This window comes from Engystomops pustulosus, chromosome 9 (assembly GCF_040894005.1).
Source record: "Engystomops pustulosus chromosome 9, aEngPut4.maternal, whole genome shotgun sequence".
NCBI lineage: Eukaryota > Metazoa > Chordata > Amphibia > Anura > Leptodactylidae > Engystomops > Engystomops pustulosus.
This window is the reverse complement of record NC_092419.1, coordinates 75,939,831-75,960,947: the sequence shown is the minus strand read 5'-3', so window position 1 is coordinate 75,960,947 and position 21,117 is coordinate 75,939,831. Positions and strand designations below refer to the sequence as shown.

Sequence of the window (21,117 nt, the reverse complement as noted above, 5' to 3'; positions counted from 1 at the left end):
GGCTGAGTGAAGGCAAGTGCAATTTTCGCAACACATTTTTTTTTTTTTTTTTTTTTTTTTTTTTTAAATGTGGCGTTTTTTCCGAATCCGTCGGGTTTTCGTTCGGCCACGCCCCCCGATTTCCGTCGCGTGAATGCCGGCGCCGATGCGCCACAATCCGATCGCGTGCGCCAAAATCCCGGGGAAATTGGCGCAAATCGGAAATATTGGGGTAACACGTCGGGAAAACGCGAATCGGGCCCTTAGTAAATGACCCCCAATATTCCATGTGTGGTCTGACCAGGGCAAAACTATGTCCCATAATTTTATTTGCTTTAGCAGCAGCCGCCTGGCTCTGGTCACGAAAATTAAGTTTACCATCCACCAATACCAATTCGTAATGCTAAACTATCGACCTCAGTATTTATTACTTTGCACAGCTTAGTATCATCTGCAAATATTGAAGCTGGACTGTGTAAACCCACTACAAGGTCATTAATAAAAATTTTAGAAAGAAGTGGCAATATTAAATGGAGAAAAGTCTCTGGCGGGCACAGCCCCAACGATACCGCCGACAGCCCAACGCGTGGCCCGACTCTCCAGGGGCAGGGGTGATCACGGCAGGACTTTCCAGCGGTGCTCAATCAATGTATATAAGAAGATATCCATACATAAACATAGAGAAAGATGACGGCACTCACCGGTTCCAAAAGCAGGAAAAGCGTCCTTTATTGGTGGGGACGCATGCAGGGGGGTAAACAGGCAGGTTCCGGCAACGGGGCCGTTTCACGCACTGTGGCGCTTTCCCAAGCCATCTGCCATCGGCTTGAGAAAGCGCCACAGTGCGTGAAACGGCCCCGTTGCCGGAACCTGCCTGTTTACCCCCCTGCATGCTTCCCCACCAATAAAGGACGCTTTTCCTGCTTTTGGAACCGGTGAGTGCCGTCATCTTTCTCTATGTTTATGTTTAAAAAGAAGTGGCCCCAATACTGACCCCTGTGACACTACACTGGTCACGTCAACCCAATCTGAGAATGTGCTGGTAAAAATAAACCAGCGAACAAGTCAGGATGAAAGCTCGTTTGGCAGTGCCTCTCTGACAGCTGAAACAAACTAACTGGAAAAAAGCCTTTTAGGAGTATTTCGGAAATACGAACCTCTGTTCCCAAAAACGATAACGCTACAAATAAATGCATATAACACAACTCATTAGTCTCAATACGGAGTTTAAATAGTTTGATTTTATGATTCACAAAAAGTTATGGGCTTTCTAAAGTAGGCAGAGTTATCGCCAAGATGTCCGCCAATGGAAACTACAAGTCCCATGATCCATTAGTTCTCTTTGACAATCCTCCTCTGTTGCCATAGTAATGATGTGTAACTGCCATCCCTACATATTGCCCAACTGAGATGACGTCTCACCACAACACTGGCCATATTGGATGAACTGCAATCAACCGAATACAGCCAAACATAGTGGTGATCACATGACCTGCCCCGGCAGGTGTAGGACATGTGATGTGGACATGTTCCCAGCCAAATTTAAAACAACAACTAATTACATAATAGCTTATTTTTAAGGACCCATTTGTATATGAATTATGATTATTCCAGGAATACCCCTTTAAAGCTTCTAGCAAACATTATAGTATTATGTCCTTTATAAAGTTTGAAAACTATTTCCATAGCAGATTTTCCTTGCAGCAGAATGGCACATTAACCATACACATGCCAGCATGTAATGCCATTCAGCTGTGCTGTATACCAACACACCCCATCCAAACATAGATATTAAAGGAAATCTACCATTTGATTTCATGCATTATGAAGCAAACATATCTTGAGAATGCTGTAACTACACTGATGCAGGATCATATCTTGTTTAATCCCTGAACTGAGTTGTTTTGCTGAAAAAACAATTATACAGTTATGATAATGGAGCTCTGCTACTTCTGTGTCTGACTCCAGCACTTTTCCTCTCACATTAAAGCACATCTACCACCAGGATGAAGGTCTTGATGCAAATGAGCCTGAGATATTAACCCCTTAAGAACGGAGGGTTTTTCGGCTAATTTCTCGCTCTCCAACTTCAAAAATCCATAACTTTTTCATTTTTACGCGTACAGACCTGTGTGAGGGCTTATTTTGTGCGTAACAAATTTTACTTTCCCGTAATGTTATTTATTTTAACATGCCGTGTAATGCGAAGCTGAAAAAAAATTCCAAATGTGGAAAAATTGAAAAAAAACGTCACGTTCTTGTGGGCTCAGTTTTTACGACTTTCACTCTTCGCTCCAAATAACACGCCTACTTTATTCTTTGGTTCGGTGCGATCGCGGTCATACCAAATTTATACAGGTTTTATTGTGTTTTAATACATTTTCAAAAATTAAACGAATGTGTACAAAAAAGAAAAAGAATTTTTTGCCATCTTCTGACGCTAATAACTTTTTCATACTTTGGCGCAGGGAGATGTGTGAGGGGTCATTTTTTGCGAAATGAGGCGACGTTTTCATTGCTACCATTTTGAGGTCTGTGCGACATTTTGATCATTTTTTATGTTATGTAAAAAGGTGTAAAAGTCGCATTTCGGATATTTGGGCGCCATTTCCCGCCTCGGGGGTCACCGCCGGCCGTAACCGTTTTTAAATTTTGATAGATCGGGCATTTTGGGACGCGGCGATACCTAATATGTCTGTGATTTTTACTGTTTGTTATGTTTTATATCCGTTCTAGGGAAAGGGGGGTGATTTGAACTTTTAATATTTTATTAATTTTTTTTATTTTTTAAACTTTTTTTTTTCACTATTTTTTAGACCATCTAGGGTACATTAACCCTAGATGGTCAGATCGCTCCTACCATATACTGCAATACTACAGTATTGCAATATATGGCATTTTTGCAGGTCATACATTACAATGAGCCACTGGCTCATTGTAACGAACCTGCATAAACCATGTAGCCTCGTGTCAAAAGAAGACCCGAGGCTACCATGGTAACTGATCGCCGGCCCCCGATGACGTTCGGGGGCGTGGCGATAGAAAAAAAAGATGGCGGCCGTCTTTTAAACGTCGCCGGCGTGCAAAATGCAAAAACCCCCACCTCTGTATGAAGAGGACTCAGCCCGTGAGCCCTCTTCATACATCCCTTATACCTCTGCGCCGTAGAGCTCCGGCGCAGAGCGTTAAGGGGTTAATGGAGCATGCAGTCCTTAATTTGCATACAGTCTTTCTTCCTGGTGTTAGATGTCCTTTAAGTATGCACTGCTCCGGAGAATGATGTAATCACTGTGTTGTGCCCGACAGGCACAATCGCTGCACCAGTGGTGCACAATCGCTGCACCATCCCCCAGGTGCTGAGCACCAATGATCCAGCACAGGTTGATTAGTCCTGCCTGGACAGTTCAGAAAACTAAGTGTAATGTGTTTATCAACAGTAGGCTGAAGCAACCCAGCTTTCCCAAGGTCCTAAATGTTATAATTGTTTTTTTCCACTAAAACCACTCAGCACAGGGATTAAAGAAGATATGTGCCTGCATCAGTGTTGCTACAGTATTCTCAATGTTTGTTTGGTTCATAATGCATGAAATCAAATGGTAGATTTCCTTTAAGAGCAACTCAGAATATACCCCTAAACCTGCAAAATGGGCCCTTCTACTTTGATACATCAATAATCTTATGCCATCCATTATACCCCTGTAATAAAGCTAACTGATGCTTACCTTGGCCACATGCTCCAGCCACCGGCCCAATGCAATGAAGACAAACAACATTGGTGGGGTGTCGAAAAAGGTAATTGGGTTTACTTTGGACTTTTCAAACATTGCAACCAAAAGGATAACCAGAGAATAGATAAAAGCAATGGAGGTGGCAAGAACTATAAGGACATCCATATTAGCAGTCCTATGCTTTAGGGCTTTATATGCTTGAATGTAGAAGTACCATCCACCTAAAAACTAGAAGATAGACAACAGATTTACAGAAGTAGTCCAATAACACTCATCCTATGTGTCTTAGAAGTACATTTACCTGCACAGGAACACAGAGCAGGAAGGACAGCAGGTTCATGATGGACAAGCCTGGCATGATCTGGTATTCCAGGACCATTGTAGGGTGGTACATGGTTATATCGTCTATGGTCATGTTGTGGTCGTGAAGCATCATATGACTGGGGTCCATAAACATCATGTAGATCATTAATCCCATCACAGGAATGCAAAAGATCAAACTGATTAGAAAGGATCGCTTCCACCTTGGAAAGAGAACATCGCAGGTCACAAGTTATATCCAAAACAGCCAAATGTAAGAATATATATGTTATATAAATATACTGGCAGCACTCCATGAATTCATTCATTTTTATGTGTCGCAAAACTTAAGCTCCAGTGTGTAAGTAGCTGAAACATTGCAACACATGAAAATAAAATGACTTTCATTTTTTACTTGAATTCTTGGAGTGTTGCCATTTTTTGATTTTGTGTATAAGGCAAATATTTCAGCAAAAAAATGCTTATACGCGAGTCTATAAAAAAACCAAACTCTGTACTCATCTGCTTGATGATAGTGAGTACACCGCCATGAGCGCACACACTATGGCTACATCCCGGTGGGCGTGGGGCACACTGGCTACATCCCGGTGGGCGTGGGGCACACTGGCTACATCCCGGTGGGCGTGGGGCACACTGGCTACATCCCGGTGGGCGTGGGGCACACTGGCTACATCCCGGTGGGCGTGGGGCACACTGGCTACATCCCGGTGGGCGTGGGGCACACTGGCTACATCCCGGTGGGCGTGGGGCACACTGGCTACATCCCGGTGGGCGTGGGGCACACTGGCTACATCCCGGTGGGCGTGGGGCACACTGGCTACATCCCGGTGGGCGTGGGGCACACTGGCTACATCCCGGTGGGCGTGGGGCACACTGGCTACATCCCGGTGGGCGTGGGGCACACTGGCTACATCCCGGTGGGCGTGGGGCACACTGGCTACATCCCGGTGGGCGTGGGGCACACTGGCTACATCCCGGTGGGCGTGGGGCACACTGGCTACATCCCGGTGGGCGTGGGGCACACTGGCTACATCCCGTGGGCGTGGGGCACACTGGCTACATCCCGGTGGGCGTGGGGCACACTGGCTACATCCCGGTGGGCGTGGGGCACACTGGCTACATCCCGGTGGGCATGTATAAAGAGTGAATAAAATGTAACTTTTAATATTGATAATTAAAAATTGTTGATAAAAATATGTGTTGAAAAGATTAGGGCACTCATAAACAAATAGGCTGCACATTAGTGCAGTGGCAGGGAGTGTGTACAGTATATAGAGAGATAATGAAATGAGGTTTCGTCTACTGAACAACAGCCCAACCGAACTGTAATAGTTAATACATCAGCCAGCAGATAGGACGTGCTTACATTATATATCTATATAATGCAGGGACTGTACTTTGTGAAGTCAGTGGGATCGGCCACCTTATGGCCTGTTTACATAGGCTGCACACAGTCTTAAACTACGATAGATTTATCATCCAACATCACACTTTTATATGAATCTTGTGCAGCATAACAATGTCGAGTCTAACTATGCAATGTCTACGACACTTTTCGTAAACCTGCCCATTGTGTTTCAAGATGCAACAGAACCAGAGATATCTGTTAAAGTTACAGTGGGAAATGAGAGCTTCAAATAAAAGATGTATCCAATTGATGTTTGCCACTGTTATTACATCTGTACACGTGATATCTGCATGGGGTATGTGCAATTAGGATGTACAAAGCGGATGGCAGTCGTTAAAAGGGTTAAATAAGAAAGACAGACAAACATATTTCTTTACTAAAATGTATTACATTATCATCTGCACTATTCATTCACAAAAATTTGTTGAAGGTTTAGTTACGCCTTCACCTCTTGTGCACCTTTGTACTGGCGGCTACCAGAATTTAGTGATATTAGGTTGGCAATCATAGCTGAGCTATAATTATAAGCTAACTATCTTAACCCCTTAATGAACAGGCCCTTTTTTGTTTTTGCATATTCATTTTTCACTCCCCACCTTTGAAAATCCATAAATCTAAAAAAATAATTTTTTTATTTTTCCATGTACAGAGCTGTGCGAGGGCTTTTTTCCTGCGTGACAAATTGCACTTCATTGTGATGGTACTTAATATTTCATTTTGTGTACTCGATGCGGGAAAAGATTCAAAATGCTGTGAAACTGGTGAAAATATGAATTTGCGCAATTTACTTGTGGGCTTGGATTTTACATCTTTCACAGTGCGCCCCAAATGACATCTACTTTATTCTTTGATTTGGTGCAATCACATGGATACCAAATTGATATAGGTTTTAATACATTTGCAAAAATTAAAACCTCCTGTATAAAGAAAAAAATTCTTCATTTTGCCATCTTCTGGCACTAATAATGTTCTCATACTTTGTTGTACGGAGCCGTTGGTGGTGTAATTTTTGCAACTTTTGCAACTTTTCAATGCTACCATTTAAGGAGTGTACAGCCTTTTGATCACTTTTTATAGAATGTTTTATATTTTTCAAAATTGCAAAAATGTGGCATTTTCGTCTTTGGGCACTATTTTCTGTTACAAGGTTAAACAGGGAGTAAAAACTTTATTATATTTTGATAGGTCAGATATTTGGGAGGTGGCAATACCTAACATGTTTGTGATTTTTACTGTTTATATCAGTTCTAGGGAAAGGGGGTAATTTGTATTTTTAGGCTTTTTTAATTTAATTTTTAATTTTTTTATTTTAAATTTAATTTTAACTTTTTTTCAGACCCCCTAGGATTAAAGTATCCTGTTTGATTGATCACAAATCGATTGCAAATCGCACAGTGTAATGAAGGAGTTAAAACAAGACAGCCTCAGGTCTTCATAGGGAAAGGGTTGGATTACATCTTTTATGGAGAAGGCTCTGCTCAGGAGGAACGGGTTATGGGGGAAATCTTGTGACAAATTTACAATTGAGATGTGAAAGATGATGGTAGCTGAGGTGTGTATTGTGAGGTCCTTCAGCAGCTAAGGGGTGAATTATGAAGTTCTGCATCACATGTGTGAGGTTCTGCAGCAGCTGTCAACAGCAGCTGGAAGGGGGGGGGGGGGGGGGGCACAAAATTTGACCTAGAAACGGCCCTGTATTTTCAAACCCCTGAGGAATAAAAAAAAGATAATAGAAGCAGAAGTGGAGCTGGAAATATGCAATGTGCGTACACTGATTTCTTCCTCTTTTCAGGTCTGTTTACAACCAAATATCAGATTTTGGCTCACAATCCAGGCTGAAGTAATATTATCAGATTGAGATAAGGGCAGTAAAAGCCCTAAACCTGACAACACAGAGCAAATGTATTATCTAAACTATAAAGAGGAACAGCTTTGCTATGGTTACACCTGATACAACCAAACAGCTGCCTCAGATTGCAATTCACAAAAACATGTCCCCAGATAAAAGACTAGAGGAAAATACAAGCCAAACCTGCTCCAACTCGGAATGACAAAGCTCCCATTGTTCCCATGTCCACCAAATATTCGATAATTGAGAAGCCAGCTATATATATTTACAGACAGATGGACATGTGCTTGTTCCCAAGCAGTAGATAAAGGGGTTGGATACCTTTATCATTACTGTGTCATAAGGGTCTTCAACAATAAAATCGTGACAGGGGTTTATATATTTCTGGAGAGGACTTTGTGCATCTTCCTTACGGGGGTATTCTTGTCTGGACATTTACATTCATTTTTATTAATTTGCCATATATATACATTTCTCCAATAAGATGTTATTATTTTTTTTACCTGTGTCAAAATAATTTCTCAAATCTAGTGATATGGTCCCTTAGAAACAAGACTGTCCTTGGATACAACCACCTCTGCTGGAGTGATTGCACAGAGATACAAAAAATGTTTGTATTTTAAATGTGCAGGAGTTACTACATGTCCGACAGCCGTCCTGTGGTAATGATTGCTGAATCTGGGTGGTCAGGCAGGACTCAATATTGCATGTCTGGCCACCGTTGCCAGAGTGCGGGTGGTCGTATCTGAGGAAGCTATCTCGTTTCTAAGGGACAACATGACTATATTTATGAGAAATTATCTTTACACTGGAACATTTTTTTAATAACATCTAATTGAAGAAATGTTTACATATGGCAAATGAACTAAATAAAATGTGAATGCCCAGATGGAAAAACCCCTTTAATGCCACTGTGAGATTGCTCAATTTCACATTAGTTATTCAAGCATATGTCTGACAATTGAAAAGATACCTTCCGAAAAGTTTACATGTGAATAACATGCCAAATATATGTATTTCATTGGATGGATGGAGTTTAATTAAATATCATATTCATCGGGGTTATAGCACAAATCACACAAGGTGTTATTTGGCATTTTCTTTAGGGTAAGATGACTGTAAATCAATAGCAAGCCCAGAATGATCGAGAGCAGCAAAGGATTAAAGGAACACTCCAATCAAAATAAACATTTTATAACCTGTAAAATGTGCGCTCCTTGCCTTCTATGCCCAGCCATGTGCCCTGTGTGCACACATATGAGGAAACTGGTATCAAACTTTGTGGAGCTTTTTGTCATTTAGTCCATTGCGAATTTTAAATTTTGGGCCTAAATTAATGTATTGTCCAAAAAAATTACAAAATTGTAAATGTCCCCTTCATTTAGTTTTTACCCCTGTAAAACACCTAAAGCCCTGCGCCGGCTATAAAGTTTAAAAAGTGTTTTAAACCGCAATACAGCGGTTTAAAACACTAACTAAAATAAGCTCCGGCACCAGCTCACCCTGAGCTGGTACTCGGTATTTCCATCTGAAACCTGTCACTTCAAGTTGTAGGTTTCCTTTAAGACACTTATAGTGACACATTTATATATATATATAAAAAAAAAATAAAAAAATAGAAAAACGGGCTTGACACTTAAGGGGTTTAAGACTATTTTACCCGATTTCTTGGTATATATGACAATAATGCATGCAACAAAACAAACCTCTGAATTTCAGTCCTGTGATCCAGATGACTTGCAGATCGATCCTTTTTAACCAATGATGTAGAGAATCCTAAATCCTGAATAATAAGAAAATACAATGGTTAAAACATGAGTAATCTCAGGGATAGGTTCATAAGGCACATCTCTCAATATAGCTGCAGACTTACATCAATAATCTTCATGAGATCTCTAGGTCCGATTATCTCTGGATCATATTTTATGTGGGCTTTATTTGTTGCAAGAGCAACAGAGCTGTACTGTACCCCCCTCGTTTTCATCAGACATGACTCTATTTTATGTACACAGGATGCACAGGTCATCCCTCGAATCTGAAAGAAATTTTACAGATTTAAAAAAAAAACCAATAAACCATTGAAAGGCCTAGTTAACTTTAGAAGCAGAGGGAAGGGGTGCTCTCTCTGGTATAACTTCTGTAGAAGGGTATTTAGGGTATAAGATGGGAAAGTTGTTTTTAACCACCTTCATTAAAATTTCAGAATAATACGGACTTTTACAAAGCTTGTTAAAAAAATTTGGGGAACTTGTAAGACGATTCCTGTTCACATGCCATATATGATTATTACATAAAAAGTACCCCATAAGAGACCTCCATATGTAGGCATAGACTTTGCCCTGTATAACTCTAAAGACTGCATTACCCAATTTTCAATGTAATACTATATGCCCTCAGTAGTGGCTTCCTCTAAAAATAAAAGCTGATCTCGAAGGGTTGGAGAAGCTTGATCCACAGCTTCTTTGTTGTGTCACGTAGTGGCTACACGTAAATTAACACCTAAATTTCACAGTATCTTGGGTGAAGATACATGGACATTCATAAGCAGTGATGCACCTTCTACAAAGCAATCTAAGGTACCAGCAAGTCAGCTTACCACCAGCTCCAGGACACCATTGTCTTCATCATAGTCATCGAGTACAGTCGCCTCAAAGCCCAGTTCCTGGATGAGCTCAGCAATGCCTGAGGGCTGTATAATCATTGGATTGTATCTCACTTCAGCTTTGCCTGCCATTAAAGCTACTAAAACAGAATGTATACCTAAAAAATACAAAATACAATCTAAAATCATATAGATAATACAGCGGATTTCGGAATGTATATTTTCCTTAATAAGGCTACATGCACACTGCCGTGAGCCTGACGCACCGTAGCACGGCAGGCACACGGCAGCGTGCGGCGAGAGGAGGAGGAGGTGAGCGCAGCTCACCCCCGCCCCTCTCCATAGGAACATATGGGCCATGGCGCCGTAATACGGGAAAAGATAGGACATTTCCTATCTTTTCCCGGGCTACGGAGCGGTACGGTGCCGCACGGTCCCGTACGATGCCGCCAGCCCATAGAAGTGTATGGGGGACGTATATTGGCCGTATATACGTCCCCCATACATGTGTGTGAATGCAGCCTAAAACCATATTTTTAAAATGGGTTTATTTCCCGAATCTACTTTCAAGAGCGGTTTTAGGTGAGGCCCTGGTCAAAACAAAATAAAACTATTTTATGAACAGTCACATTCAGTAAGATCCCTTAAGCCCTATAATATGGGACTGTAGGAGAATTTTATAGGAAATAGACTGATGATAGGTGGATTGATGATAGAAGATAAATATGAAAGATAATACGGCAGACTTCGGGTTACATACAAGTTAGATTGTTTAGGTTTGTTCTTAAATTAAATTTGTATACAAGTCGAAACTGTATATTTTATAATTGTAACCTCCTGACAACATTTTTTTTTTTTGCCCCAGTGACAATTGGATTTTCAAAATTTTTTTCTGTAATGGGACCAAGGATTATCAATAAAGCTTCATTACAATAATAATCACTTTATTATCCTTAAAGTGAAAATACAGTTATTGCACGCAACTCCATAAAAAGAACAATACAATTGCAGTAAATGACATAACATTAATACAGATACACACATCCTGATAAAAAATAAATAAAATCCCCTAAAACATAGATTAGTACACTAACATGCGTCAAACAGTTACTGCATACAGGTTTAACCATCACTATACAATCTAACAGCAGATGGGACAAAACTGTTCTTCATTCTATCCATCTTGCACATCCATCGCTGAACATACTTTGCTGACTAGCTAACCATGGCATGATTTGAGTTTCTTGGGTCCCCGATAATCTTATTGAACCTGCCAAGCCCTTGCATATTCAGAACTAGCACCCAGGAATCCCACAAGATTCCTACTACAGAGCCAGCTTTCCTGATCTGACTATCTAGTCTAGACATGTCACGAATTGTGATTCCTGTACCCCATGCTGTGGCCGCAAAAAATATCTACATAGACCCCCAAGTACTTATATTCAGAGACTTGCTTGGCTACAGGCTCATCTATGCAGACAGGTAGACAGACATCACTCTTTTTCCGTCTGAAATCAATAACTAGTTCTTTAGTTTTCCCAATATTATGCAGTGGCCCATTTTCCTTACACCACCTTGCATAACAGTTTACTATAGTATGATACAGTCATCATTATCACGGATGTAACCTACCACAACCATATAGTCACTAAATTTCTGCCAAAAACATTTCCTTAACGCATCTTCAACCCCAACACTTTTCCTGTGTGCAAACTGGAGAGGATCCATAAATGACTCCACCTGCTCCGAAAGGTATTGTAACATTAAAGGGGTTATGCCACAAAACTAATTACATCAAATAGCTCAGCAAGAGGTTAAAATATTTCAAAAACCTATTCATAATGGTTACCTAGTATATAGCCAGTAGTCCCCTTCCCCTAGTATACAGCCAGAAGCCCCCTTGTATATAGCCAGTGCCTGCCCCCACCCAGTATATAGCCAGTGCCTGCCCCCACCCAGTATATAGCCAGTGCCTGCCCCCACCCAGTATATAGCCAGTGCCTGCCCCCACCCAGTATATAGCCCAGTGATGGCGAACCTTTTAGAGACTGAGTGTCCAAACTACAACCAAAATTCACTTATTTATCATGAAGTGCTAACATGGCATTTCAAGCAGTAACTTATTGCTGCCTGTTCTTCAACATCATTCCATTCTATTGGCTCTCCTAAGGCCACAAATAGAGTTGAAAGAAGGTGGGCAAATTCAGACCATCATTTTAGCTTCTCTCCAGGGAAAATGGTGGGTCCAGCAGGATGACCTCCAAAGACAATGCAGTTCTGTCCTTCTCTCTTTTCCCGCAGTTCAAACAGCCAATGAAATGTCGCTTTAAAATAGCTCTGATAGCGGTATCTTTTAAGATGCTTGGGACTGTGGGAAGATTTGGTGGATTTGATCCTGTTTGGTGAAATTGGGACAATGGCCCACAGTGCCCACAGAAAGGGCTCTGAGTGCCACCGCTGGCACCAGTGCCATAGGTTCGCCACCACTGATATAGCCAGTGCCTTACCCCCCACAGTATATAGCCAGTGCCTTGCCCCCCCTGTATATAGCCAGTGCCTTGCCCCCCCTGTATATAGCCAGTGCCTTGCCCCCCCTGTATATAGCCAGTGCCTTGCCCCCCCTGTATATAGCCAGTGCCTTGCCCCCCCTGTATATAGCCAGTGCCTTGCTCCCCCTGTATATAGCCAGTGCCTTGCTCCCACAGTATACAGCCAGTGCCTTGCCCCCCCTGTATACAGCCAGTGCCTTGCTCCGACAGTATACAGCCAGTGCCTTGCCCCCACAGTATACAGCCAGTGCCTTGCCCCCACAGTATACAGCCAGTGCCTTGCCCCCACAGTATACAGCCAGTGCCTTGCACCCCAGTATATAGCCAGTGCCTGCCCCCTTGTATATAGCCAGCAGCACCCTGCCCATCCTAAAAAAACAAAACAAAAAAAACTCCTCTGTACTCACCTTTCCGACAGGGGACCCTGGGTAGATGCCCTGTCTGCTTGAAGGACCATCTACCATCAGATTACTGATGGTAGACTGTCCACGCAATCCTGCTAGTTACCTTAGAGGGTTGTTGTCCGTCTTTTTCATAGTTTCAGGCTTCATATAAGCCACTAATTATGCACACATCTGCCACTTAGCATTCCCCTCTTTGTACTGCCCACTCTTCACAGACAGCCAGAGACATCAACCAGCTGTCTGCAAACCTCGTGCATGCAGGGAAAAAAGCATACCTTCAGCATCCCACTAGTTACTACTGCTGCTGCGCAAAGAATGGTGAACTCACGCATGCTCAAGATTTGCAGACAGCCGCTCAGGTGCCTCAGGCTCACTTACAAGTTTTTATAAAGTTATTGTACAGCTTATTCCAAAGCCCTTATTCCAAAGCCCTGAAACTTTGAAAAAACATGGACAACAACATGTATATAATTGAGCATAATTGAACATGAGCATAATTGTGTGAACTACCATCAGTAATCTGATGGTAGATGTCCTTTAAAGGAAACCTACCATTTAATTTGATGCATTAGGACCCAAACATATGTTGAGAATGCTGTAGCTACACTGATGCAGGATCACTGGTTAATCCCTGAGCTGAGTGGTTTTGCTGAAAAACAATAACATTCAGGACTTTGGGAAAGAAGGGTCAGGCTGGCTGACTAGATAAACACATTACACATGGAGCTTGTAATAACAAATGGATTACAATGACTAATCAACCTGACCTGGATCACTCATACACAGCAGCTGGGGGTTGGTGCAGCAATTGATTATTCTGTCTTCAGGCACAACCCAGGGATTACATCATCCTCTCCTGCAGTGAATAACCCATGTGCTAGGACAAGCGTTGAACCAACCACAGAAGCGACAGAGCTTCAATATCATAATGTTATATCTGTTTTATCAGCAAAACCACTCAGCACAGGGATTAAACAAGATATGATCCTGCATCAGTGTAGCTACAGCATTCTGAAGGTATGTTTGCTTCTTAATGCATTAAATCAAATGGTAGGTTTCCTTTAACAGCATATAGTAATATGCTTTATGCAGCCTCATTGCCATACACTGCAATACAACAAAGGAAACTCATTGAGGTCTATGAGAGATACAGTCATGGTGCAAGGAGAAAGAGTAGAGAGAAGATGTCAAGCCTTTCGCACCCATCCCATCGAGACATCGATCATAGCACAGTAGTAGGTAGGCTTGACTACTTCTGTTGGCACTCCACTCTCTTGACTTAAAAGGACCTCATTTGCATAGACACAGGTTATGTGAAGTGCTGATGGTGGTTAAGGAATTAACTCATCCTGACAATTTCACTATAAAGATATCACTAGTGGCTCTCTCTCTACATTTAAAAGACCTCACCAAAAAGGAAATGTCCTCCAAAAATTCTAATTGTTTTTAAGATCTTTGAAATATGAATCAGCTGACTACTGACCATCTTCCCTGCGGAGATTTCGTTCTATATTTGCTACGCAGGATGCACACGTCATGCCGGAGACCTGAATGAAACATTTGTCCGTAGTTCTGGCTTCCTCCTGGCTGTGCTCCAGGGATTCTTTGCTAAATGCTTCTTTTGGGTGGAATGAATTGCGTTGAGGTTTCAGTGCAGGTTCCAGAGGAATTTCAGGTAACAATCCTAATAGAAAGGGAGAAAAACATAGCCTTCAGCAAATAAGGTTACAGAATTATTGTATCTCGAAACACAGTACATAAAAGCAAAGGTTATAAAATCGCATTAATTAAAATCATAAGAAAACACTTCATGTTGAGTTTTTGTGTCTTCAGCAAACTAAAAGTAGTCTACCAGCAGTAACAAAACTTTAGAGAGTACTGACAATAGCCCTTATAGCTGTGTAACCATATCTTCGTGTATGTAGCTGCTGGACTGTGTAACATACATTTATATTCCAAGATTGTAGCTGGATTTGGAGCACTAGTGCACCAGAAAGACCGAGTCTAGCTACAATGCTGGAATATAAATCTATTTTCATGGTCCTGCTGCTATCAACATGGTATAACACAGTTCTCTAGGGGCAAATAACTAACAGTACCTGTAGCTTAGTATGGCAAAACTGCTAGCAAACTCTGTTCAAATGCACCGAGAAACAATAATGCAACATGAAACACTTTTTCTGCTTTTAACATTTGTTTAATAAACATCAAAGTAAAAAGTAAATGGCCACAGTCACTTAATAAGAGTCTAAAGGAACATAAAAGGAGAACATGGCAGACAAGCAGGGAATAATCTCCCATAGACGCTGACTGCCTTTTATTACTACTGATCCCAACCGATCAGCCAGAAAGTTTGTACTAAAGGTCTGATGTCTCCCTCATCAGAGCAAACCTGTTCATACTATCAACATAAAGGTCTTTCTTTTTATATTTTCTAGTCAGACTGTGATCATAGATAATGTATTTATTGTATTTTCATTATGCTTACCGTACATGGTTGTGTTAGCCACAACGCTAGGAATTGTTTAGTAATGAAATGAGGTTGGTCCGGTGCTGCCTCCCGAAGGATATCTCCTGTGTGGTGTATCGCCGCACTACTCAGGATATGTGGAAAGTGGTCTATGTTTGTGGTTCAATCAGGTGGCGCACTCAGTGTTGGAAATTTCGATTTGCATTGCCCTGGAGGTATCTGTATCGCACCCTCGGCATAGTCTTTGTCCACTTGATAAAGGGGAACTTGTCCCCGAAACGTGTTGTGTTTTTAACACTTACAATAAATCAGTTCGAAATTTCCAACTGTGTGCGCCACCTGACTGGACCACAAACATAGATTATTGAAGGTTAAGGGCACACATGAAATCCTAATCAATGTTAAGATCTTGAGATTCTCACTACTTTTCTCACCAGTCTATTGTGAGGCTCAGCCATCAAAATGAAGACCATTCTAAAAAGCTTAAAGGGTATGTTCTCACAGCATTATCTGCAGTAGATCCACAATGGGTGCACATGCCACAGAAAAGACTCACTGGACAGCTGGTGATATTGAGTCAAATATGCAGATTTATTTTTATAGGCCAATTAATCCATTTCAAAACTATAATCTATAACCATAACCAATTATACAACAACCAGATTTATTTAATTGTTTCCCCCAAATTCCTTCCTCATCCAATCCCTTTCCTTCAATGGTTGAACTTGAGGGACATTTGTCTTTTTTCAACCGTATAAACTATGATACTATGAACCTAGATTGGTTCAGAGCTACCATTTCAACACTATTTAAAGTCTTTGGGCCCCCATAGAACGTGACTATACTGAGAAGATACAGATCATGTAACAAGTAAAGGATGGAGAAGGGACACAGTGATAGAATAACTATACTCACCAGCTAGTGAGGCGTCAAATCCCATGTCTTCTATTGCTGCCCGGATAGATGCAGGGTTGGTAACAACAGGGTCATATTCCACTGTCCCATTTTTGTTTGCCAGTGACACACTAATAGTCTTTATACCCGGCTTCTGAGAGATAAGCCCTTCAATAGATTGCACACAAGAATTGCAAGTCATCCCTTCAATGTTCACTACAATGACTTTAGAGGACATCTCCTGATGAGTCCGGGGCTCTGCGGCACTGGTTTCTGATAATTCCTGGACAATGGAAGAGTTACTATTTTCCAGGCCATTGCAGGGTCTGACTTTAAAAGTGCTGGGTGACAAAGATTCAATGGCCCTACATAGTGCATCGGAACTAAGGACATTTGGACTATAAGTAATGACAGCTGATTTCTTTTCTAATGATACTTCAATACTGGACACCCCTGGGTGAGAAGACATGTTACTCTCAATGTTCACAACACATGATTTGCAGTGCATGCCATCCACCTGAAATACAGCTCTGGTAAGGTCACTAAGAGACTTTGGTCTGGCTTGGGCTACATCTCCAATGCCATTAGTCAAACGTGAAATGTCAATGACTCCCAATTTTGGAAGGGGTTTGTTTTTGATCGATGCTGCAAAACCAGCTTCTTCTATTTGGCTCCTGATTTCTGCAGCGGTGATGAGGTGAGGTTGGTAGATTATGTGAGCTTCTTGACTGTCCAGGGACACTGCCAAAAAGGAAAATTACTCATCATGTAACAAAGCTCTTACAAGTGGAAACGTATAAATGACATAAGGTCCCCATACTGAACAGTTCACCAGGGTCTGAAACACTATCACGTATGTTGATAAACAATACATTGTGGTGCTAGAAGGCAAAAAGTAGGAAAGCAGCACTCTGTGTCAAATAGGTGTTTATTTCACCACTGGTGAAATAAACACCTATTTGACACTGAGTGCTGCTTTCCTACTTTTTGCCTATTGGATACTTGGGATCCTTGAGTCGGACCTCTACAAGCCTGCACCCTACCCTTGGATATAATCCGTATTCACAGTGCCGCTTCATCCCTCTATTTGCTATTGTGGTGCTAGAATAGAACAGCTTAAAAGAAGTCTAGCCCTTCCACTAAGCATTACATTCCCAACATATCTTTATATATTCTGTCCTTTCCAAGTAATCTGTATGCGAATGGGGCACCTAGGTCGTATCCACAGCACCGAGAAAACTGCTATTCCGGCCTAAATCATTCCCCTCTTCTCCGAATGTGAGCCTGTGCTTCTCACAAGAGAAATCTCCTGCTTATCTGATGCAGAGGGGAGTGGTACGGGCAGGAATAGCATTGCTCCATATGCAGAGGACACACCTGGGAGCAGCCACTACCTCATTAGCATACAGATTACAATGGGAATTTCTCAGAAATGACACAATGGACAGAAATAATAAAGGTATTTTCTAAATCACAGTGCATTTCTTTACAGGATGCTGCCAGCAGATTATAAAGCAATGGGACTATATAGACCAGGGTTCCCCACACTACGGCCCGCGGACCGTTTCGATCCGGCCCCTAACGCTTGCCGCCCCCGAGGCCTTCGACGCCCGGGCAGGAGCCTCCGTCCGTCCGCAAACGGCTGCTCAAGCACTATTACTGGAGCGATGTGGCCGGAAGACAACCCTGGCGCACATCGCTCCATGAATTAGGATGCGCGGCCAAATGATGACGGGAGACTTAGGCAAGTACAGGGTTTTTATTTTTTATTAAAAAAAGGGCAGTAAAAAGATTGTGGTGGCCGGAGGCCAATAGTTAGGGCAGTATAGGGGCAGCTTAGGAAATAATTAATTATGAGGGGCAGCATAGGAAATAATTATGAGGGGCAGCATAGGAAATAATTAATTATGAGGGGCAGTATAGGAAATAATTAATTATGAGAGGCAGCATAGGAAATAATTAATTATGAGGGGCAGCATGGGAATTATGGATGCGGTCACATGTACCGCTATTTATTTTTAAACTTTAGTCTGAGGTCTGAGGGGGACAGTGAACGGCCCCCTATGTAAAAAGTTTGGGGACCCCTGATATAGACGTTGGATACTTTCCAACCTACCATTTATATTCTATTCTGGGAATAGCTCTCAATCATAAAATTCCACAAACCCCTTTAAACAGCTGCCATTCCATTGAGGCACCTATTTCCATATGTTTCAATAGACTGCTAATAAATCCAACAATAAACCACAATGTAAACTGTACAGAGAATAACATTATCAACCATTTAAGATAAAGTTTGTGTGCTGTGTAATATATATAAAAATAATTGCTTATATATTTTAATTGCTTTCCTGCACAAAACAATAGTTACCTCTGATGTTTAGATAAGATTTCATCAAGTGAAAATCCAGGAATACCACAACTTCTGGAAGTTACACCCATATGCGATGCTTACTGCATGACTCTTCTAAGGAATGTTTGCATTGTATACATCAGTCATGTAAGTCTTGCATATGGGTGTAACTGGATTTTCATTTGATACCCCGAAATATTATCTAATACATAAGGTTGCACGTGCATGCCACTATTAAGTGGCGGTGCATTAAGCTATTATTTTAGGACAGAACTAAACCCATGGTATACTAAAGTGGTATGATAACTAAGACATAAGAAATAACATTCAAAACATATTACCTTTGATACGCTGAACTCCTTTGAGTTTCCCTATTTTGCCTTCTATAGTACTTGTACAGGAATGGCAGGTCATGCCTTCCACCTTCATTTTCACCAGTACATCTCCAGTCTGATAGTCCTGAGCAGCTGAAGAGATCCGATTTGTACCCATAGCTTCTAGTGAGAGTCCTGTAACCTGCTGGATGATAGTGTCAGTACTCAGGGTTGTGGGGATGAAAGTGACACTGATGGCTTGGTCCGTTGTGCCCGAAGCATCCAAGACTCCCTTCAGCTTTAGGAGCTCAGTGCAAATGTCCTCTATAGACTGCTCAGACGACGTGTGGAATAAGGTGCTCTCTGTAGGTACAGGCTGAGGGGGTGTGATAACAGGTGCACTCTCAAATCCCATATCCTCAATAGCTTCCTGCAGGGAATCTGACGTCTGTAGTGTAGGGTCGTACATAATTGCAGCATTTTTTCCCTCCAGCGATACCTGAGAAGACATACAGAAGCCAAATAAAACACAGGAACAACCAAGCCAGCCAAAAATATCTGCAGCACATGAATGAAGAGCACACACAACCGGTTTTGTCAGATGTACTCAGACGTACCTGTCATTTTGCCACTTTATTTTCTTAATAATAGCAGACTATGAAGTTAAATGTAAGAATACTTTTGAACTCTTATGAGAGGCTCCCAATGGCTGCACTTAGAAATCTACCATATATACTCGCGTATAAGCCGACCCAAGTATAAGCCAAGGCCACTAATTTTACCACAAAAACCTGGTAAAACCTATATTTTTTTTACTCGAGTATAAGCAGAGTTTGGGTTTTCAGCACATTTTTTGTGCTGAAAAACTAGGCTTATACTCAAGTATATATGGAAAGTGCAGTAGGAGACTCCTAAGAGTCGGACATTTGTGACCATAAATTGGCTGCAGATGGAGGTCATGTCCATGAACAAATGTCCTTCCAGGAACTTGCTCTTATATTCTGAAGCCTTTTAAATGACTCAGGATAATAGCCAAACCATAAAGCTTCTTCCTGAAGGAATAGACACCCAACTACAGACTAGAATGTTTTGGAGTAAATTCTTCTTATCAATGTAGCATAGAGAACTGGATTGACTGTGTGAGGCTACCAATAAGGGGCAGGAAGGGGGAGCTTTCACCTTAAGGAGTCTAAATTTGCAAGTGCGAGGGAAGCATATGGCAGGAAAGATGAAGGGGCAACAACTCCAAATTATAGTTTAAGGCACCTTGCTGTACTTTCTACATTTTAGATAGAATAGAAATGAAAACAGCTTTCCCTCCAATCTGGGTTTACTGTTTCTATACAAAACTCGGTGGGTTCAGGTTGTGTTCACACGTCTTCAAACTTGCAAAATTGCAGCAGAGCTATGACCAGGACCCTATAGCTGGGAGGCCCACAGCACTTCTCATAACCAGATTAGTGCTGTTAGAGTAATATGTGACTTATTTTTCAAAGGAGCCATTTCTGTAACATTAGAGATGGAGCAATGAAGAAGTCACTGTAATATCTTGCAACTATCATTCCTGGATAGAGATTGCCCAAGTTTTCTAAAGCTGGGTGGTATTAAATGGTAACCTATTGGCTATTCAGCAAGCCTATAACACCCCAAAAAAGCTGGACCCTGTGGCTGATCAAAGTAAAACGTGCTGATCATCTGTAATGTGTCAGGGCTACATTTTACACCTGGATCCATGAGCTCAATTACAAATATGTGCAGTGATTTCCATAATTAAGGTATAGTAAAGTTTAGGATGAAAATTTGAATGTTGCCCTGCAGTCAAAACATAAAATAAAACTTTTATTATTAAGTTCCAGAAGAAAAAATAAATAACCTCAGCTATATGCCCCAGCAGGAGACGCATCACCACAACACATAATAAGTTTAATTCGAACAATGAGAATAATCAATTTCTTGTTAAACGTCAGTAAAAGGCAATTTAATCCCTAGCTGCTCATTACTGCCTATGATATTTTCCTCTTCCGTGCCCTGTAGCCATCAATGTACCCGCAATTAGAAGGAATCGGCTGCTGGATGAGGATTCAATTAAAAGCAAATCAGAAATGGAAGTGGCAGCTACAATGTCTGTGCGAAGCGAAGGGACACAGCTGTGGTGGGATGTGTTCAGGTACTCTCGGACCACACGCATACAGTGGATCATTTTTATTGTTGACAAAACTAAAAAGGAGGAAACTGCTTAGGTAGCT

General features: G+C 41.5%; 1 protein-coding gene across 2 annotated transcripts in view; it reads right to left on the bottom strand.

Moving 5' to 3' along the window:
- ATP7A (ATPase copper transporting alpha) overlaps positions 1-21,117 on the bottom strand; it is a 60,453-nt gene that overhangs the window by 25,983 nt on the left and 13,353 nt on the right. For both annotated transcript variants that reach the window (XM_072124363.1, XM_072124364.1), the window contains exons 3-10: positions 18,899-19,370; positions 16,226-16,945; positions 14,324-14,524; positions 9,882-10,045; positions 9,159-9,320; positions 8,992-9,068; positions 4,009-4,231; positions 3,702-3,935 (exon numbers count right to left, since the gene is read on the bottom strand). In XM_072124363.1, coding sequence (XP_071980464.1) covers positions 3,702-3,935; positions 4,009-4,231; positions 8,992-9,068; positions 9,159-9,320; positions 9,882-10,045; positions 14,324-14,524; positions 16,226-16,945; positions 18,899-19,370 — 2,253 coding nt within the window. The remainder of the gene's footprint in view (positions 1-3,701; positions 3,936-4,008; positions 4,232-8,991; positions 9,069-9,158; positions 9,321-9,881; positions 10,046-14,323; positions 14,525-16,225; positions 16,946-18,898; positions 19,371-21,117) is intronic.